This window comes from Salmo salar, chromosome 11 (assembly GCF_965601325.2).
Source record: "Salmo salar chromosome 11, fSalSal1, whole genome shotgun sequence".
In the NCBI taxonomy this organism is placed as follows: Eukaryota; Metazoa; Chordata; class Actinopteri; order Salmoniformes; family Salmonidae; genus Salmo; species Salmo salar.
Genome location: NC_138301.1, coordinates 2,220,651 through 2,233,393, shown reverse-complemented (window position 1 = coordinate 2,233,393; position 12,743 = coordinate 2,220,651). Strand labels below are relative to the sequence as shown.

At 41.9% G+C, this 12,743-nt stretch overlaps 1 protein-coding gene across 1 annotated transcript in view; it reads right to left on the bottom strand.

Moving 5' to 3' along the window:
• LOC106561879 (lactoylglutathione lyase) overlaps nucleotides 1–10,965 on the bottom strand; it is a 42,886-nt gene extending 31,921 nt beyond the window's left edge. Inside the window, exon 1 of the mRNA XM_014126156.3 lies at nucleotides 10,505–10,965. Coding sequence (XP_013981631.1) covers nucleotides 10,505–10,573 — 69 coding nt within the window. The 5' untranslated portion in view covers nucleotides 10,574–10,965. The remainder of the gene's footprint in view (nucleotides 1–10,504) is intronic.
• Between the last annotated feature and the right edge of the window lie 1,778 nt (nucleotides 10,966–12,743).

Sequence of the window (12,743 nt, the reverse complement as noted above, 5' to 3'; positions counted from 1 at the left end):
GGTTCTGTTTACATGTGCATCTGGGGTTCAACCATTTACTGTATGGGGTTCATAACTATCTTACAATTGGTTCTCGGCTATGGTTTGTGTGGTCTTGGTTCTTAGTCGAGGAAATGTAATGTAACCTGCAGTGTTTGTCCTGTCTGAAATCTGGCTACCTCCTATTACCGTAGCTTGGTCTGTGCAATGCAAATGAACGTGAGCAACATGTCAGTTAGCTAGTTTAAAACCACCAAACTTTGGTTATGTTTTGTGTAAGAAATATATTGTAGTGCATACACGTTAGCTAACATTACCTAGCTAGCTATCACAGCTTATTTGTTTGTGCTCCGATTACAGGCAAGTGTCTAGATCAGCAGTTTACACACGGCTTCAGCCTTAATATGAAAAAACTTATTTGGCAAAATAACAAGATTTCTTCTGATTAACTTTTTTTTTAACCTTTATTTAACTAGGTAAGCTAGTTGAGAACAAGTTCTCATTTACAACTGCGACCTGGCCAAGATAAAGCAAAGCAGTGCGACAGACACGACAACAGAGTTACATGGAATAAACAAGCGTACAGTCAATAACACAATAAAAAATAAGAAAGTCTATATACAGTGTGTGCAAATGGCATGAGGAGGTATAGCAATAAATAGGCCATAGTAGCAAAGTAATTACAATTTAGCAGATTAACACTGGAGTGATAGATGAGCAGATGGTGTGTAAGTAGTGATACTGGTGTGCAAAAGAGCAGCAAAGTAAATAAAACAATATGGGGATGAGGTAGGTAGATTGGGTGGGCTCTTCACAGATGGACTATGTACAGCTGCAAACGATTGGTTAGCTGCTCAGATAACTGATGTTTAAAGTTAGTGAGGGAAATGTAAGTCTCCAGCGATTTTTGCAATTCGTTCCAGTCACTGGCAGCAGAGAACTGGAAGGCGGCCAAAGGAGGTGTTGGCTTTGGGGCATCTGCCATGGAGCCCAGTTTCCTAATATTACCATATTTCCCAGAGGCTTTCTGTAATTTTGATGTAGTCGTGAAAAAAACAGGCTTTATTTTGGGGCATTTTTCGTACCCTGCCAGCTCCTAACAGTTCTATTGAGCACCATGGCACCAACTCGCCTTCCGAACATTCTATTCCCAGCGCATTGTTCTGCGCCACAATGCCAGCTTTGCTATTGCTGGCAATTAGACCTGCCCACGTTAACATTGTCGTCTTACCTCATGTAACTTATTATTAACAAGGTTACGACTACTTGCTGTAGTGGCTCGATGCTGGTTGATTTGACTTTCAATGCAATAGGAAAATGTGTTTTTCCTCGACCATAGGTTACTGAATTAATGATATAGTAATAATAAACAATCATTATAGTAACCTGTTAAAATTATGTTTCAGTCCTTCCACTTGCATTAGCAGCGTGAAAAGGGACAGAAAAAAAAGCAAGTGCGGAGTTTCTATGAGGGTGAAGGGTGGGGTTAGGGGGTGCTTCCAGGGATTAGTAACATTCATAAATTTCATTTGTGGTCTTATACTGCCATCTATTGGAAATATTTAGCAGTACCATAAAAAAAATATATACTGATCATATCATCAACAAGTTTCTAAAGCCAAGAAAACGAATACATGTATAGTAATCCTTACTGAAGTAATAATTACTCAGAATTGCAAGATATAAAATGTGTTACTTAATTTTCACTCGCAACCATAAAATAGCCATTTACAGCATAACAATGAACAATGGTCCATATACCCATAAACAAAAAAACATATAAAAAAAAATGAAGTTACCTTAACTTAAGATGGGTATCTGCCAAAGTAAGACCCTCTTAAAGAGCCAATCAGCAGTTGAAACAATAAAAAGTGCTCTCCCGGCCCTGTTTGGGTAAAAAGCTGGGATAGGGCTGGAGAAACGTAACCACTAAAATGTATAGACAGAGTTAAAAATGCACGGACTGACCATCCATGGTATGAAAATTATCCTTTTAACCATGTTTTGAGAATTGTGTTTTTTTTTCAATTTTTCTTTACTAACATCGGAGTTAACCAAGCTTGTATTTTGGGTTCTGATAGAGAACGACAGTTAACTTGTTATGGTTAGGGGCAGTATTTTCACGGCCGGATAAAAAAAACGTACCCGATTTAATCTGGTTATTACTCCTGCCCAGAAACTAGAATATGCATATAATTATTAGCTTTGGATAGAAAACACTCCAAAGTTTCTAAAACTGTTTCAATGGTGTCTGTGAGTATAACAGAACTCATATGGCAGGCAAAAACCTGAGAAGATTCTAAACAGGAAGTGCCCTCTGACCATTTCTTGGCCTTCTATAGCCTCTTTATCAAAAACAGAGGATCTCTGCTGTAACGTGACACTTTCTAAGGCTCCCATAGGCTCTCAGAAGGCACCAGAACATTGAATGATTACTCTGCAGTCTCTGGCTGAAAAACAGTAGCGCATTTGGATAGTAGTCGATCTGAGAACAATGAGACGGGCGTGCACGTGAAGAGTCCATTTTACATTTTCAGTCTTTGAACGAAAACAACGACTCCCGGTCGGAATATTATCGCTATTTTACGAGAGAGAAAAAAAAAAAAATTCGCATAAAAATTGATTTTAAACAGCATTTGACATGCTTCGAAGTACGGTAATGGAATATTTAGAATTTGTCACGAAACACGCCGGCGCGTTACCCTTCGGATAGTGTTTTGAACGCACGAACAAAACGCCGCTATTTGGATATAACTATGGATTATTTGGAACCAAACCAACATTTGGTTATTGAAGTAGAAGTCCTGGGAGTGCATTCTGACGAAGAACAGCGAAGGTAATCCAATTTTTCTTATAGTAAATCTGAGTTTGGTGAGTGCCAAACTTGGTGGGTGTCAAATAGCTAGCCTGTGATGGCCGGGCTATCTACTCAGAATATTGCAAAAATGTGCTTTCATCGAAAAGCTATTTTAAAATCGGACACCGTGATTGCATAAAGGAGTTCTGTATCTATAATTCTTAAAATAATTGTGTTTGTGAACGTTTATCGTGAGTAATTTAGTAAATTCACCGGAAGTTTACGGTGGGTATGCTAGTTCTGAACGTCACATGCTAATGTAAAAAGCTGGTTTTTGATATAAATATGACCTTGATTGAACAAAACATGCATGTATTGTATAACATAATGTCCTAGGAGTGTCATCTGATGAAGATCAAAGGTTAGTGCTGCATTTAGCTGTGGTTTTGGATTTTGTGACATTATATGCTAGCTTGAAAAATGGGTGTCTGATTATTTCTGGCTGGGTACTCTCCTGACATAATCTAATGTTTTGCTTTCGTTGTAAAGCCTTTTTGAAATTCGACAGTGTGGTTAGATAAAGGAGAGTCTTGTCTTTAAAATGGTGTAAAATAGTCATAGGTTTGAAAAATTGAAGTTTTCGGATTTGAGGACTATGTATTTCGCGCCACGCCCTATCATTGGATATTGGAGCGGTGTTCCGCTAGCGGAACGTCTAGATGTAAGAGGTTAAACTAGGCTCCGAAGGGATTTATTTTATTTTCAAAATCAAATGGGTAGAAATCATTAATAAGTTAAAATGGAAATTATACATATACACACACATGTTCAAAAGTTATATAACACCTACTCATTCAAGGATTTTTCTATATTTTTACTATTTTCTACATTGTAGAATAATAGTGAAGACAACCAAATTAGTAACCAAAAAAAAAAAATTACACAAAAAAAAAAAAAAAAGTGTTAAACAAATCTAAATATTTTATGTTGGAGATTCTTCAAAGTAGCCACCCTTTGCCTTGATGACAGCTTTGCACTCTTGGCATTCTCTCAACCAGCTTCATGAAATAGTCACCTGGAATGCATTTCAATGAACAGGTGTGCCTTGTTAAAAGTACATTTGTGGAATTTCTATCCTTCTTAATGTGTTTGAGCCAATTTGTTGTGTTGTGACAAGGTAGGGGTGGTACACAGAAGACAGTCTTTAACCAAATAAGGCTAAGTCCATATTATGGCAAGAACAGCTCAAATAAGCAAAGAGAAACAGTCCATCATTAAAGACATGAAGGTCAGTCAACACGGAAAACACGCAGTCGCAAAAACGCTATGATGAAACTGGCTGTCATGAGGACAGCCACAGGAATGGAAGACCCAGAGGTAAATCTGCTGCAGAGGGTAAGTTCATTAGAGTTAACTGCACCTCAGATTGCAACACAAATAAATGCGTCACGGAGCTCAAGTAACGGACACATCTTAACATTAACTGTTCAGAGGAGACTGCGTGAATCAGGCCTTCATGGTCAAATTGCTGCAAAGAAACCGCCACAAAAGGACAACAATAAGGAAAGACGTGCTTGGGCCAAGAAACCTGAGCAATGGACATTATACCAGTGGATATCTGCCCCTTGGTCTGATGAGTCCAAATGTGAGATTTGTGGCTCCAACCGCCATGTCTTTGTGAGACGTGGTGTGGGTGAACGGATGATCAAGGCATTTGTTTTTCCCAATGCGAGGAGGTGTTATGGTGTTGGCACACTTTGCTGGTGACAGTGTCTGATTTATTTAGAATTCAAGGCACACTTAACCAGCAGGGCTACCACAGCATTCTGCAACAATATGCCATACCATCTGGTTTGGGCTTAGTGGGACTATCATTTGTTTTTCAACAAGACAATGACCCAACACACCTCCAGGCTATGTAAGGGCCATTTGACCAAGAAGGAGAGTGATGGAGTGCTGTATCAGATGACCTGGCCTCCACAATCACCCGACCTCAACCCAATTGAGATGGTTTGGGATGAGTCAGACCGCAGAGTAAAGGAAAAGCAGCCAACAAGTGCTCAGCATATGTGGGAACTCCTTCAATACTGTTGGAAAAGCATTCCAAGTGAAGCTGGGTGAGAGTGCCAAGAGTGTGCAAAGCTGTCATCAAGGAAAAGGGTGGCTACTTGGAAGAATCCAAAATATTTTGATTTGTTAAAAAAAATTATTTATTTTTTTAGTTACTCCATGATTCCATATGTGCTATTTCATAGTTGATGCCTTCAGTATTATTCTACAATTTGAGTCAATTAGAGGTGTACCTGTGGATGTATTTCAAGGCCTACCTTCAAACTCCGTGCCTCTTTGCTTGGCATCATGGGAAAATCAAAAGAAATCAGCCAAGATCTCAGAAAAAAATTATACAAATTGTAGACCTCCACAAGTCTGGTTCATCCTTGGGAGCAATTTCCAAATGCCTGAAGGTACCACGTTCATCTGTACAAACAATAGTATGCAATATAAACAACATGGGACCACGCAGCCATCATACCGCTCAGGAAGGAGACGCGTTCTGTCTCCTAGAGATGAACGTACTGTGGTGTGAAAAGTGCAAATCAATCCCAGAACAACAACAAAGGACCTTGTGAAGATGCTGGAGGAAACGGGTACAAAATTATCTATATCCACAGTAAAACGAGTCCTATATCGACATAACCTGAAAGGCCGCTCAGCAAGGAAGAACCCACTGCTCCAAAACCGCCATAAAAAAAGCCAGACTACTGTTTGCAACTGCACATGGAGACAAAGACAATACTTTTTGGAGAAATGTCTTCTGGTCTGATGAAACAAAAATATAACTGTTTGGCCATAATGACCATCTTTATGTTTGGAGGGAAAAGGGGGAAGCTTGCAAGCTGAAGAACACCATCCCAACTGTGAAGCATTGAGGTGGCAGCATCATTTTGTGGGGGTGCTTTGCTGCAGGAGGGACTGGTGCACTTCACAAAAGATGCCATCATGAGGCAGGAAAATTATGTGGATATATTGAAGCAACATCAGGACATCAGTCAGGAAGTTAAAGCTTGGTCGCAAATGGGTCTTCCAAATGGACAATGACCCCAAGCATACTTCCAAAGTTGTGGCAAACTGGTTTAAGGACAACAAAGTCAAGGTATTGGAGTGGCCATCACAAAGCCCTGACCTCAATCGTACAGAAAACGTGTGGGCAGAACTGAAAAAGCGTGTGCGAGCAAGTAGGCCTACAAACCTGACTCAGTTACACCAGCTCTGTCAGGAGGAATGGGCCAAAATTCACCCAACTTATTGTGGGAAGCTTGTGAAAGGCTACCTGAAACATTTGACCCAAGTTAAACAATTTAAAGGCAATGCTACCAAATACTAATTGAGTGTATGTGACGAAAGAAATAAAAACTGAAATAAATCACTACTCCTATTCTGACATTTCACATTCTTAAAATAAAGTGGTGATCCTAACTGACCTAAGACAGGGAATTTTTACTTGGATTAAATGTCGTGAATTGTGAAATACTGAGTTTAAATGTATTTGGCTAAGGTGTATGTAAACTTCCGACTTTAACTGTATATATATATATATATATATATATATATATATATATATATATATATAGCGGGTGTAGCGAAATGCAGGTGTAGCAAAATGCTTGTTCCTAGCTTTAACAGTTCAGTAGTATCTAACAATTTACAACAGTACACAAAAATCATTGTAAAAGACTGGAAGAAAAATATAAATATTAGATTTAGTAAATGCCACTCCAACATTGCTCAAATACAATAGAATAGAATGCATATGAGATTAGAAAAGCAGTATGTAAACATATACTGCTCAAAAAAATGAAGGGAACACTTAAACAACAGTGTAACTCCAAGTCAATCACACTTCTGTGAAATCAAACTGTCCACTTAGGAAGCAACACTGATTGACAATAAATTTCACATGCTGTTGTGCAAATGGAATAGACAACAGATGTAAATTATAGGCAATTAGCAAGACACCCCTGATAAAGGAGTAGTTCTGCAGGTGGTGACCATAGACCACTTCTCAGTTCCTATGCTTCCTGGCTGATGTTTTGGTCACTTTTGAATGCTGGCGGTGCTTTCACTCTAGTGGTAGCATGAGACGGAGTCTACAACCCACACAAGTGGCTCAGGTAGTGCAGCTCATCCAGGATGGCACATCAATGCGAGCTGTGGCAAGAAGGTTTGCTGTGTCTGTCAGCGTAGTGTCCAGAGCATGGAGGCGCTACCAGGAGACAGGCCAGTACATCAGGAGACGTGGAGGAGGCCGTAGGAGGGCAACAACCCAGCAGCAGGACCGCTACCTCCGCCTTTGTGCAAGGAGGAGCACTGCCAGAACCCTGCAAAATGACCTCCAGCAGGCCACAAATGTGCATATGTCTGCTCAAACGGTCAGAAACAGACTCCATGAGGGTGGTATGAGGGCCCGACGTCCACAGGTGGGGGTTGTGCTTACAGCCCAACACCGTGCAGGACGTTTGGCATTTGCCAGAGAACACCAAGATTGGCAAATTCAACACTGGCGCCCTGTGCTCTTCACAGATGAAAGCAGGTTCACACTGAGCACATGTGACAGACGTGACAGAGTCTGGAGACGCCGTGGAGAACGTTCTGCTGCCTGCAACATCCTCAAGCATGACCGGTTTGGCGGTGGGTCAGTCATGGTGTGGGGTGGCATTTCTTTGGGGGGGCCGCACAGCCCTCCATGTGCTCGCCAGAGGTAGCCTGACTGCCATTAGGTACCGAGATGAGATCCTCAGACCCCTTATGAGACCATATGCTGGTGCGGTTGGCCCTGGGTTCCTCCTAATGCAAGACAATGCTAGACCTCATGTGGCTGGAGTGTGTCAGCAGTTCCTGCAAGAGGAAGGCATTGATGCTATGGACTGGCCCGCCCGTTCCCCAGACCTGAATCCAATTGAGCACATCTGGGACATCATGTCTCGCTCCATCCACCAACGCCACGTTGCACCACAGACTGTCCAGGAGTTGGCGGATGCTTTAGTCCAGGTCTGGGAGGAGATCCCTCAGGAGACCATCCGCCACCTCATCAGGAGCATGCCCAGGCGTTGTAGGGAGGTCATACAGGCACGTGGAGGCCACACACACTACTGAGCCTCATTTTGACTTGTTTTAAGGACATTACATCAAAGTTGGATCAGCCTGTAGTGTGGTTTTCCACTTTAATTTTGACTGTGACTCCAAATCCAGACCTCCATGGGTTGATAAATTGGATTTCCACTGATTATTTTTGTGTGATTTTGTTGTCAGCACATTCAACTATGTAAAGAAAATCTTATTAAATACTTTTATCTAGGATGTGTTATTTTAGTGTTCCCTTTATTTTTTTGAGCAGTGTATTTAAAGTGGCCAGTGATTCCAAGTCTTTGCAGCAGCAGCCTCTAAGATGCAGGGTTGAGTAACCGTGTGGAAGCTGGCTAGTGATGGCCTTGAGTTAGAGACCGAAAAACAGCTTCTGTCCCAGCTTTCATGCACCTGTACCGACCTTGACTTCTGAACGATAGCGGGGTGAACAGGCCGTGGCTCAGGTGGTCGTTGTCCTTGATATGTTTGACCTCACTGTGACATCAGGTGCTGTATGTGTCCTGGAGGGCAGGTAGGTTACCAGGCGGTGATACAGCCCAACAGGATGCTCTCAATTGTGCATCTGTAAAAGTTTGTGAGGGTTTTAGGGGCCAAGCCCAATTTCTTCAGTCTCCTGAGTTTGAAGAGGCGCCATTGCGCCTTCTTTGCCACACTGTCTGTGTGGGCCATTTCAGATCGTCAATGATGTGTACGCCAAGGAACTTGAAGCTTTCACCTTCTCCACTGCGGCCCCGTCAATGTGGATAGGGGCGTGCTCCCTCCGCTGTTTCCTGAAGTCCACAATCTGGTCCTTCGTTGTTGACGTTGAATGAGATTATTTTCCTGGTACCACTCACCTCCTCCCTGTATACTGTCTCGTAATTGTTGGTAATCAGGCCTACTGTTGTGTCGTCTGCAAACTTGATTGAGTTGGAGGCATGTGTGGCCACGCAGTCATGGGTGAAAAGGGAGTACAGGAGGGAGCTGAGCACGCACCCGTGTGGGGCCCCTGCGTTGAGGATCAGCGAAGTGGAGGTGTGGGAGCGGCCCGTCAGGAAGTCCAGGACCTAGTTGCACAGGACGGGGTTGATGAGTTATAGTGAATGAAAAGCATTCTTACATTGGTATTCCTCTTGTCCAGATGGGATAGGGCAGTGTGCAGGCATCATCTATTGGGGGGGTATGCAAATTGCAGTGGGTCTAGGGTGTCAGGTAAGGTGGAGCCTCAAAGGCACATCATGATGACAAATGAGTCCTATGGGGCGATAGTCATTTAATTCAGTTACCTTTGGTGGACATATTGAAGCAAATGGGGACAGCAGACTGGGATAGGGAGAGATTGAATATGTCAGGAAACAGCTGGTCTGCGCATGCTCTGAGGACACGTCTAGGGATGCTGCCTGGGCCGACATCTAGCCAATTTACATTTTTAGTCATTTAGCAGACGCTCTTATCCATACATTTTTTTTCTTCTTTTTTCTCCCTACTGGCCCCCGTGGGAATCGAACCCACAACCCTGGCGTTGCAAACACCATGCTCTACCAACTGAGCCACAGGGAATGTCAGCTCTCATCCGACTGGTATAACGTTACCTTTGCTAGATAATTTTTAAAAAAAGACACATTTATTGGCTAGCTAGCTAACTACTTGCCTGTTCGTTAGTTAGGTTAGCTTTCAGCTGACTGGTTTTAGCTAGTTACAGTCAGAGGCTAGCTGCTGTACTTTGTCCAAGCACGCTAACGTTAGCTAGCTAATCAAAATACCTGTTTGCATTTATTGATTGACCACAGTTAGCTATATACACAATAGCCTAGGCTTGTTCGCATACAATTCTTATGGGTGGCAGCGTGGTGCAAGCAGCTGTGTTGTTGCTGAGCAACCGATCTGGTGTTATATTACTTAGAAATGCTACAAAAAGGTAGCACGTCGTTCCTTAATGGCCGGAAATGTGCATGAGAACGAAGCATTTAAGTTATTTAAAAAAAAACTGTTGCAACTACAAACACTGTAGATACGATTTTGTAATAGCATCATATATAGTCAAGTATCAGTAATACAGGGACGCTCTGGCCTACACAAGCGCTCAACACGGACTTGCTTATCACAGACCTAGGTCTGGCTGGCAAATAAACAAAAATACTAAAACAGCATCATTACATAACAGAAATATAGTAAAGTAAGTAAATGTAAAGCCTATCTATAAGTGTGTGTGTCAATTTCTATAGGAGAGTATGCAAAAAAAAAATCTACTCTGAGTTCCTGTTTTGCAGTTGCATACACTAGCAGTGCTGGCAGAGGCACAACAAACATACATGGTCGGATGTACCCTTCCAAAGTCCAAATGTCACTTCGAAGTATAGAGTTTCATAGTCAGTAGCACTGCGGACGGTGTATCAGTAGAATGCACTAAGTCTATAAATAACACGCAAACAGCAAGAGTAATTTCACTTTCGAAAACGTTGCATCTGGCAGAAGACGTTCACCTGCGCGTGAGCCCAGTTGTAAAACTATGAAACTGCATAACCGGCCTATGTGCCTAACTTTAGTATTGCGAGTTGCATTTGGGCAGAATTCAAGTGTGGGCTACTAGATATAGCTACTCACCTTCGTAAGTGGGTTTCCATCTTTGCAAGCTGCTGCCGCGGCCTCGTCTGATAACCCTTGGTCGGTCATTTTGCTTGGATATCTACCTCTAGAAGACCGAGGAGTGCTAGGTTGTTAGTGTGTGCGGTGAGCAGCAAGGCACGGCCACTGAAGTGAGGAAATAAAGAGCCACCTCCAAAAACTGCTCGACTGGGAGCGTCCAGCTACGTCAGTCAGGGCTCAACAGCTAAGCAACCGTTTAGAACGTGTTCTCACCACCATATATGGGAGTAGTGAGAGAAAGTCCAGTCGCGGGTAGTGGGAGAGGATGGAACTCAGTGAGACTGGGCCGACATTCTGCAAATTCTCTCATCTATGAAACATCTGATCTCAATACATTTTTATGTTCCCATAACTATAATATATTACGAACACAGTGGACTAAGTTTTATAGACTTGACGCTTTGCCAAAGTTTTAAAAAATGGTGTTGTTTAGAAAGAGTGCGAGGTCGAATTGAGTTTGTGCACACGCGCACTTCAGAAGAGGCGTTCACTAACGGAAATATGCAAATATATGCTACAACTCGCCAATAGGATCTCTAGCTCGTGCATGGCTTTGCCCACGTCCTTGCTTGTTCTGCCCACTCTGCTTAATTTGCTCCCACTGTAAACTACACAGATGAACTATCTTGGGTTAGTTATACATATCTTTGGCCACGTCGTATTATGTAAAACTGTACAGAAATTTAAAGCGCCGAAGTTCAATACATATGCAAATGTTTGTTTAATTTGTACTTTGCTTTATTAACACGGCTCATAAAATAATTAAAACCTTTCATTAATATGCAGTAACTTTTCCGTGATATATGGAATAATGAAGACAGCTGGAAGTTAGTTTATTAATGTTGCCACAAGATGAAGGCATAGTACAACTAAATACCATTTAGCCTACTAGTTTAGTGCATGCACAAGCTAAAATAGTTACATTTTACATTTACATTTAAGACATTTAGCAGACGCTCTTATCCAGAGCGACTTACAAATTGGTGCATTCACCTTATAATATCCAGTGGAACAACCACTTTACAATAGTGCATCTAAATCTTTTAAGGGGGGGTTAGAAGGATTACTTTATCCTATCCCAGGTATTCCTTGAAGAGGTGGGGTTTCAGGTGTCTCCGGAAGGTGGTGATTGACTCCGCTGTCCTGGCGTCGTGAGGGAGCTTGTTCCACCATTGGGGTGCCAGAGCATTGGGGTGCCAGAGCAGCGAATATAACCCAGTATAATAGTAGACCAGCCTGAAAGGAGTGCTTGAATTTATTTTTGTTACAGGCTGTCATCCATAATAGATCTGCTGTCAGTTAAATTTAGATTTTTAAGGGCATTTTCAATGATCAAAGGTCAAATCTGGTGAAAATGGGTATAATGGAAATAATATTTAGAATCATAAACACCTTTATTCACCAAGTACATTTGCATGTACCAGGAATTTGACATGGTCAAATGTTGCTGCAACAATAAATAGAATATACACAATTAACAGAATGTACACAATAAACGTAAAAGACAGACAATACACAGAATATACAGACAGAATGTATAAATAATGCATTTACATACATTGAACAAAAATATAAACACAACATGCAACAATTTCAAAGATTTTACTGAGTTACAGTTCATAAGGAAATCAGTCAAAATAAATAAATTAGGCCCATATCTATGGATTTCACGACTGGGAATACAGATATATCTGTTGGTCACAGATACCGTTAAAAACAAGGGTAAGGGCGGGGATCATAAAACCAGTCAGTATCTGGTGTGACCACCATTTGCCTCATGCAGTGCAACATCTCCTTCCCATAGAGTTGATCAGGCTGTTGATTGTGGCCTGTGGAATGTTGTCCCACTCCTTCAATGGCTGTGCGAAGTTGCTGGAAATTGGCGGGAACTGGAACACGCTGTTGTACACATCAATCCAGAGCATCCAACACGTGCTCAATGGGTGACATGTCTGGTGAGTATGCAGGCCATGGAAGAACAGGGACATTTTCAGCTTCCAGAAATTGTGTACAGATCCTTGCAACATGGGGCTGTGAATTATCATGCTGAAACATGAGGTGATAGCAGCGGAAGAATGGCACGATAATGGGACATTAAATTCTCCGGCAACAGCTCTGGTGGACATTCCTGCAGTCAGCATACCAATTACAAAAAATTACATTGTTTACAAACAATTCAGTTGAAGAAGTACATATT